The sequence below is a fragment of the Anarrhichthys ocellatus genome, unplaced genomic scaffold (genome assembly GCF_004355925.1).
Source record: "Anarrhichthys ocellatus isolate YVR2014 unplaced genomic scaffold, GSC_Weel_1.0 scaffold15, whole genome shotgun sequence".
Classification (NCBI taxonomy): Eukaryota; Metazoa; Chordata; class Actinopteri; order Perciformes; family Anarhichadidae; genus Anarrhichthys; species Anarrhichthys ocellatus.
In genome coordinates, this window is record NW_022280045.1 from 6,084,951 (window position 1) to 6,093,509 (window position 8,559).

The 8,559-nt window shown below is 41.1% G+C and overlaps 1 protein-coding gene across 3 annotated transcripts; it reads right to left on the bottom strand.

The window, feature by feature from the left end:
* Positions 1-2,989: 2,989 nt before the first annotated feature.
* LOC116387744 (C2 calcium-dependent domain-containing protein 4C-like) lies at positions 2,990-6,471 on the bottom strand. Of its 3 annotated transcripts, XM_031855101.1 has the most exons (4): positions 6,324-6,471; positions 5,549-5,623; positions 4,282-5,057; positions 2,990-4,150 (listed from the first exon to the last, which is right to left on the bottom strand). In XM_031855101.1, exons 3-4 carry the CDS (start codon positions 5,023-5,025, stop codon positions 3,599-3,601), a joined length of 1,296 nt encoding a protein of 431 aa, XP_031710961.1. In that variant the 5' UTR covers positions 5,026-5,057; positions 5,549-5,623; positions 6,324-6,471; the 3' UTR covers positions 2,990-3,598. The 3 variants fall into 3 exon arrangements, with proteins under 3 accessions (XP_031710961.1, XP_031710960.1, XP_031710962.1); XM_031855100.1 differs by lacking the exon at positions 6,324-6,471 and having other exon boundaries at positions 5,549-5,927; XM_031855102.1 differs by lacking the exons at positions 5,549-5,623; positions 6,324-6,471 and having other exon boundaries at positions 4,282-5,524.
* Between the last annotated feature and the right edge of the window lie 2,088 nt (positions 6,472-8,559).

Consider the following 8,559-nt stretch of genomic DNA (forward strand, 5'->3'; position numbering starts at 1 on the left):
GAGAGAGAGAGAGAGAGAGAGAGAGAGAGAGAGAGAGAGAGAGAGAGCCAGCTGATGACCGGCTCACAAAGCAAATACACCAGCAAGTGCTCCATGGAAGTGGATACGTAAAACCGTGTGTTACACGATAAAAATAGACATTTGGTCGCAGAGAGAGCAATTCCTTTGGGCATCCCTGCAAACGACATTCAAACAATAACACAATAATGCTTGGTTACTTGGAAATCAACACATATATATTTTTAAATAATTCCATTGCCTCCATATCTATATTGTATCGTTTTTTCCCCAAATAGACATTTCAAACTCACATGACAAAGAGTGTCAGATAGAGACGATGCACTGATGTCTCACACAAATCAATGTTGTTTCTTTCCATGATGACAAAGGCAGATGTGTTTTGTTCATTTTACAGATTTTTAAAATCTGTAAAATGAGCAAAACACATCTGCTAAAATCTGATTTTACCGTATTCCCATGACCAGAAAAGTGTGTCTTTGTGATACATTTTAAAGTCAGACTAAAAGCTATTAACTAACTGTCATGTCAGATCATCATTATCAGTCTTGAGTCTAAAGTATACAGGCTGGAGGAAATCTAAAATCAACAACACAGTCAGAGGGCTTCTGAGGCCGCCTGCATTGTGAGCAAACATCATCTGCCCCAGACAGCATCAGGCCTCTGCAGTCATGTCACATTAATAAAGTGAATAACAAGATGACCCATACTCCTACACTGTTTGGTGCAGAGTGTTTTTGCAACCAGTAATATGGAAGTAATTAGTTTTCCTTGATGGTACTGTGCAATTGATATAGCATCCAGATAACTATTATATCGTTAGAACCCTGTTGTTAAAAGGGATGAGATACATATAACAAATAAAGTAAGTATACGTGGAAATAAACTGGAAACAGTATATGACTGATCTGAACATCTTGAAGAGATCACGTTACTCGATCCTCATGAGCAAAGCCAATGGCCAGAATATTGATTGAATGTTGACATGCTCGATGCTGTGCATGAGCAATGACCAGTGGAATGTTGGTATTGACTTTTTCTTCAGCATCCCTCCACAGTACGAATAATAATCCACTTACTTTCACATTCATAAATGCAGTGTGGCATATCGCAGCTGTTGATGAGAGTTGAGCAGTGAAGTAGGATTAGAATACCATATGAATTCATTCAATAAGTTCACTTCTGGGGATTTGAAAACCGGAGTAATGACATGACACCTCTGCTTGCTGACAGCATCACAAAGATCAGGATGGCAGTCTTTTTTTTTTTTTTTTTTTTTTTCGGGAACCCAAAATCATCCTTGAAGAAATTTACAATTTGTGTTATTTTCATAGAATATAGAATGTATTCTTCAAACTAATTTGAATAGGTAGATGGATTAAAACAATGTAACAGTGGTCGTGTACAAAGGAACTTCAGCATCAAACGACAGAAGAGTCAATTATTACTTTGTTGGCCGTCTAATAACGTGATATTGATCTTTTCACGGCATACATTCCTTTGTCAAAAAGCAGATGTACTCTTTCGTTAGCATGAGTGATTTGTGAATTTGAAAGTGGGTTGCATCTCAACTTTGGTAAAGCCTCTTCATCGCCTCAATATCACAACGAGAGCTGTCCTGACTGCTCAAAGGAAAATGGCATAAAAAGAAGCTCAATGTAATGACAGAGTACTGGGATTTTAAAACCCCTGACATTTTAGTTTAATTCAATCTGTCGCCCACCATCTGTCATTAGATTTGGATTATAAAATGTGCTTGATTCTGATTGGTGCACGGAAATACGCAACATCTGTTCTAGATGAATCCTGCCCACTTCCAATCACTAAGAAGAGAGCAGAGACAAACAGAACAGAAAGAACTGTTTCATGTAAAATAATCAAAACTGTTGCCAGGAAAATGTTTTCCGAGACTATAATATCATTAAAGAAAAAAAAGTTGATTATGGTTATAGGCTGATGTTTTGCTTGATTCAGAGAATATTAGATAATCCCTCTTTAAAAATTTGCCTCACCAATTCTACAAAGGGAAAAATAATTACAGAATTTCTCTTCACCAGTTTGAACTATATTTGTTTTTTCATCTAAATTTGTGGCAAATACATTTTCTATAATCTCACAGATGAGTGTGTCCCACATGGATGCTTGTTATGACTTATTTCGGTGCTTTATAAGTAAATGGAGCTGGCTGGGGAATTAGCGGGGGAGATTTTTCTCAGAGCCTTTACATTTTTTTATCAAATGTATTTTTCTTTCCTTTTCAGAGACAGAGGAGCGCCTGTCCCCATGTTTACGGGCAGAATGAAGAAAACACACCGGACAGTTAATCAATCAATTCAAAGTTGGCAAAAAATCGTTTTCATCTTTTCAATTTGACAATATTGCTCGGGCACTGTGAGGCATCAATCTGATGTTTCACCAGTAGAGGAGGCATAAGATCCACACTTGGCTTATGCTCTTCATTGCTCAGTCGGACCAGCGCTGCATGCCTGGCAAATGTATTAGTGCAGACTCTAGGGGATGTTTTGTATTTCTCCTCCCTCAGCACAAATGCATTTCCATTTATCAACCCAGGTATTGAATACATAACTCAAGATATAGCCTCTGTCTACAGATGAATTATATCTAGAGCAGAAGAGTGCGTGCCAACATTTGTTTCAGGAGCTAGGATTTTAGCTGCTGCCATGCTTTAATAACTATTTGAACGTCACTGGAGGACAGCCTGAATAGGGACCATGCTTTTAAAATGAAACAGGGAGTTTGAATGCACAGAGAGACAATGTTGCGTGCCAAGATCCAGTATTAAAAGCCTCACAAATGACACCCTGTGTTTCTCAGAGGACCCAGATTGCAAAAATGGAAAGCTTGGGGTAGCAAAGCAGGGTTTATAATCATATGGCTTGCTCTTCATCCTGCTGAATTATTAGAGGACACAATCACTGAGACAAAGCTGGAGGGTAAAAAAAAACACCAGTTAGAGTTTAGTATTTTTATTCATACGTTCAAAAAGCATGTCACATATATTAACATTACATCCACTGGCAATTCAAATCTGATTTTTAAATATAAATTCTTTCAAGTACAGAGGCATTATTAGTTTCCACACGAACGCGCAAAACCCACATGTAATATTACTACATTATTACAAAAACTACAGCTCCAGCCTTAACAAGATCATCATTGCATCACTGAGCCACATCACAATGCTCATGAGAGAAGGCAACACTTTTTGTAACTCAATACTTCAAGAGAAATACACAAACAAGGACAACGACTCCACTGTTCACATTGCTAATATACTGGTAAGCATGTTAATAATTCTGGTTTCCACTTGTTTTACATGGGCATGAGGCTTGATGGCAACTTGATAAAGTGGGACTTTTAATCCTACAGAGGCTTCGTTTTGTTTTTTGCCCATTGATTTACATAACACAGTGTGCAAGATACAATTCCCTTGTCATCAGCATGCGTTCACCTGCCCAGTACTTGTCAGATCTGTTCAGTGGGAGAGAAAGGTAGCCAGAGAATAAAAAGGGCCCTCAAGAGATCTGCTTGTTTCCAAGCAAGTCTTGACAGCGACTCCCTAGCGGCCTCCCAGCAGCTCACTTAGCAGCACCTCCCTTTCTCCTAGAAGCACGTTTCTCCTCAGGCTGGTTCCTTTGTTCACTACCTTTATTTTCATGGCCAGACTCTTTACTTGTGTCTGGGCCAGCGCGTCAAAAAAAAAGTCTTCGTTGAATACTGGATTCCTGCTGTTCTTGATGATGGTGCTCCTCTGTTTCTGCTGCTTGCCAGGGTTCAGGTAGAGTGCTACACAACAGTTGATGCTTTTGATGTCAGTCTGCCTGTCATAAAGGGCCTCGGCCGTGAGCACGCGCACCCTCAGCCGAGCTGCGTCTGGGTCATAGTGGGTGCTCAGCCTCAGTGTCCCCCCCTTGTGGAGGTTGACGGTGTGCTCACGCTGTCGGACGTCCGACGCCGCGCCCCTTAACCCGCTGCCTTTACATCCACGGAAGGCGGGAGAGGGAGGGCAGCGCATGTGGCGGCGCTGCATGTTGGGGCTGTTGTCAGCTGAGCTGCATTCATCAGTGGAGAGAGAACTGTGGCGTGCCAGGGAGCGCTTGGCACGAGACACCTTGAGGGAGGGAGAGAGGAAAAAAGCAACAGGTTAACACACAGAAAAAATCCTCAAGGTGAATGAAACCAGAAAAGCGTGTTTTTAGCAGCCAATCCATTTCCACTGGCACTCAGAGAAACAGTGCTCACCTTGGCTTGTGTCTCCTGGGTTATGGAGCGTAGGAGGGAGGCAGAGCGGGACAGCAGAGGGGAGTTGAAGGGGGACGATTCTGCTGAGGAGCAGGTGTCGCTCTCTCCGCCGCTGAAATAGCGGTATGGGTTGGGGTCAGCTGGAGCCAGTAGAGTCCCCCCTTGGGAGCGTCTCTGGGAGTTCGGGGAGGTGAGAGGGCTGCCGGGGTCGCTGTGGAACAAGCTCTCCTTGCGGCGGGTATGAGGAGACTCCACCAGGGTGGAAAAGCCATATGAGGTCTGAGCCTTGGGGACATAAGGCAGAGACATCGCAGTCTGTGACTGGGGGTCAGCATTGGTGTTGGCACTGTCCCTGTTCACAGATCCGGCACCCGGCTCATCAGCACTCTCTATTTGGATGATGTGACGGTTGGCTGACTTCTGGAGATTGCGTGTGTCCCCTCCCAGGCGGGAAAAGAGGCGAGGGCTGCAGGGGTTCTTGCTGCTCCGAGCTCTGGGGCTCTGGCTGCAGATGGCATGGTCAGAAACAGAGGGTCGTAGTGTGGAGAAATGCTGAGGTTTTGGGGTTAGAGACTCTTCTGGAGGGCAGCAAATAAGTTTAGGGGGGATGAAGAAATCAGGGATCTTTTCTGGAGTAAGGACGTTGACATAAACAGAGACAGGGATGGCCTCTATTGTCTGGGGGGACTGGGTTTTTCTCCCACTGCTCTCCACGGAGCTACGGAGCTTCTCCAGTAGCCACATGTCCACTCAGACACTTCAGATCACACTTAACTCTGTTAACAGAAAAGTGATGCATAAAGAGGTAAAAGCACATCCAACGATAAAAGCAGAATTACCCCTTTTTGTTGATGTTTGCTTGTTTTGTAATATTGTTGACTAAATTGTATTCCCCTTAATAAGACATAGCCCTAATCTGTGTATTTTCTTTAGACTTCAGTTGAAAAAAATCTGTTGAACCATGCAGCATCACAAGTTTCTCCAAAGAGCACTTTAATTATATGTGAAATCAATGCGCAAATAAAAATAAATAATTATATAATCTCCTCTAAACGATATACACCAATGCTATTTAGATGTGTATCACCTCAAACAAATCCAACGTGTTTAACAAATCAAACTACAATCATGTTTCTAATTATAATCACTTAATTGCTCAATGAAATACTTGAATGAAATGATGAAATCTGAAAATAAACTTTTTTCCTCAAAAGAAAACCCACGTTAACACACAATGCGTCTCACATCTAATATGAAATATACCAACCTGTTGCCTGTAGAACTCTTGTCCTTCGAAAAAAATGATCGCCGGCTGCGCTCGTCTGCACCGTCTCCAAGCACTCTGTGCGTAAAAGGTATTTTCCCGTTAGTTGAAGTGTGATCCAGAACGCTTGCCAGCGGGAAAAGGCTGTGAGAGCAGGCACTCTCGCTTTATATTACGGAGGTCTCTGACTCCTGAGCCAATGAGAAGGTTGTGAAAGCTTGCCATGATATTTACCATAAAACTATACCCTGCGCAGGCACAGGGGGGGTGAGGGGACTCATTTAGAGGGTGTTGTTTCACCACATTCAAAGTGTTGCAAATTATGCGTTGTTCATATCTCACTTCTCAGTAATTTTTAAAGAAAGCGTCACGGTGATTTTTAATTGGTGTTCACGTGACATCTAGTCTCGTGTATTGTTATCGCCTTATAACATGGAGCGAACAGACAGACACCTTTGTTGTATTTCCTGCTGGCAAAGTGATGATGATGATGTTGAGGGACAATATGCTGTTTTTACGTCTGCCATCAACTCATTTACCAATTATAGTGGAATACAAAGCTTTGGTCTTTACACTAAGAGGACTTTGTAGCTACAGGCAGTGGACAAAATAAAGTAAACACAAGAAACTGCAGAAGTTTAATCACAATAAATCTGTTACCATTATGCCTCTGTTTAAAAACGTTTCCATGCTGCAGTTCACTCACAGCTCTGGCTCTCCCAAATAAGCCTATAAATCAATACAGCTTGTCAGAATTGGAACAAAGAAAATAACTCACATCATGCCTGCTGTGACGTCCCTACACTTGCTTCCAGTTAGTTTTGGGATAGTTTCTTAAACTCCCAGTGTTTGTCCATAAATCTTCTCACAGTCCCTCGTTGAGCCGTCGCATTCACAGACTCTCAGCTGCTTGCTACATAAAACTCTGACAGAGACCTGCTGCGAAGCTGCCGTCTGGCTCTGGAACAGTGTCCTTGTTCATCTGAGGACAGCAGCATCTAACTTTGTAAGATGTGCTTTTATCTCCTATATGTGTGTGAAAGAAGACTTGAGTCACTAATCCCATCAGTAGCATGCCCAAACGTGCCTTTCCTGGACGGCATGCTCTGATCACAACAACTGCTAAATTACAGAATGTGGTTGCTGGGGAAGACTAAAAAGAAGCACGATTACACACATTTGTGACACTTCCCTAAAAAACATTATTTCCATTGATTTGAATGCAATCAATGTCAGCTCAAAAAGATGCACAATAAGGACATAGAACCTGAGCAAAATAAAAGTAATATGGATTGATGAATTGTCTTTGTCTTCTGTCTGGACCAGTTTCTGTTCAGAGAAAGACAAAGAATTCAACCCACAGTGTCTTTTACCAGGTGTTAAACGTGGAGGTGGATCTGTCATGGTATGAGCAGCCATCTCGTAGGAGTCATTTGGACCAGTCAATATTCTGCAGGGTTTTAAAAACAACCCACTAATGTGAGGCCATTTTGCAGGACCCATTGTGCCATGCTGCAGATACTGTCCCTCCATGCTATATTTCAAACTGAATATACCCCACATCTTGCTGCATTAATAATATTTGTGTAATTTGTTGTTTTCATTATTTCGTCCACAGCAGAAATACAGTATTTGTGTGTCTGCGCATTACTGTATATGATAGGAGAACTATACTAACTGTATATTTTCACACACAGTTAAAAGACCCATGGATCTGCTCTCTTTAGTTTGGCTCTAAACGCTGGTATTTGCATGTTTATTTCTCCTTGCGGTTAGAGTCTGATCTGCTTGGCTGGATGCACACAAGCTCCCTGAGAAGATGCTCTCTGTGATGTATATGTATATATATATATATAGATATCTCATAAGTGTGTGAACCTGGAAGACAAAGAGTGTAATTACTGTCAGTGGTGGTTCTACAGAGACCTAAATGAAGGTTCTAAATACGTATGCAAATTAGATCCATTCATTCTATTTCTCTAAAAATAGATTGCAGTCAATTATAGATTAGTGACGAGCCATTAGATTAGTGCATCAGGGGTAGGATTCATCCAGTGGTCTGGCCATTATTTAGACATTGGACCAGTCAACTATTTACTGATTCCATAGAGAAATGCGTACCCCTTTTGCCCCTGAACCAACCAGCTAATTTACTATTTCATCACTAAAAAACTATAGCCAGCAGCCATTTGAGGCTGTAATGCTTATTACACACCATTACAAAATGTGTGGGTGAAAATAAAGTGACAAATTTGTTATTTTTAAGATCAATAACACCAGTGAGGAAAAACCGCATTGAGATACTTTAGGAAAAGACCACGTCTTGTAAATTGAAGGTTTTCTCTTCTGCACTCTGCCACATCTCAAACTCACCTTGTTAGACTCAACTTTGCAGAAATGCTTCTTTCATCAGTCACGGATTCTCTTCTGTCAGCCTCAGCTGTACCTCAGCTGTACCTAGGCTCAGTAGCCGTTATTATTTTTGAAAACCTGCAAAGTTAGGGGAGTGGTTGGAAAAAAACTTTCATTACAGAGAAAAGGGAAAAGGCACAGACATAATTTATGTTTAAAAAAATCCTCACAATATGCGCATGTAATTAGATTTACATTTTTTATATTTTCTATAACCACTAAAAGCATTAACATATCTTTGTGATACCTTGTAATATTATGAGGAAATATATTATATAAAATAACAACAGGGATCATGGAATGTGATAGTAAAAAAATAAAGAAGGAGCTGCACCACTTCAGTGTTATTATTGAACAAGTTACTGTATCATTTTCCTTATTTATTATTCCTGCTTAGGTTTCACAACAAATTGTTAGATGGAAAGTGTGTACATTTATAATCCTGATGATTCCAGTCAATTGAGCTGATGTTTTCTTGATTGTTTAATTATTTTATGACACATTGTGCAAAATAATCTCTCACACATAAACACATTAGATCCACACCAAATTACGCACACACACACACACACACACACACACACACACACACACACACACAC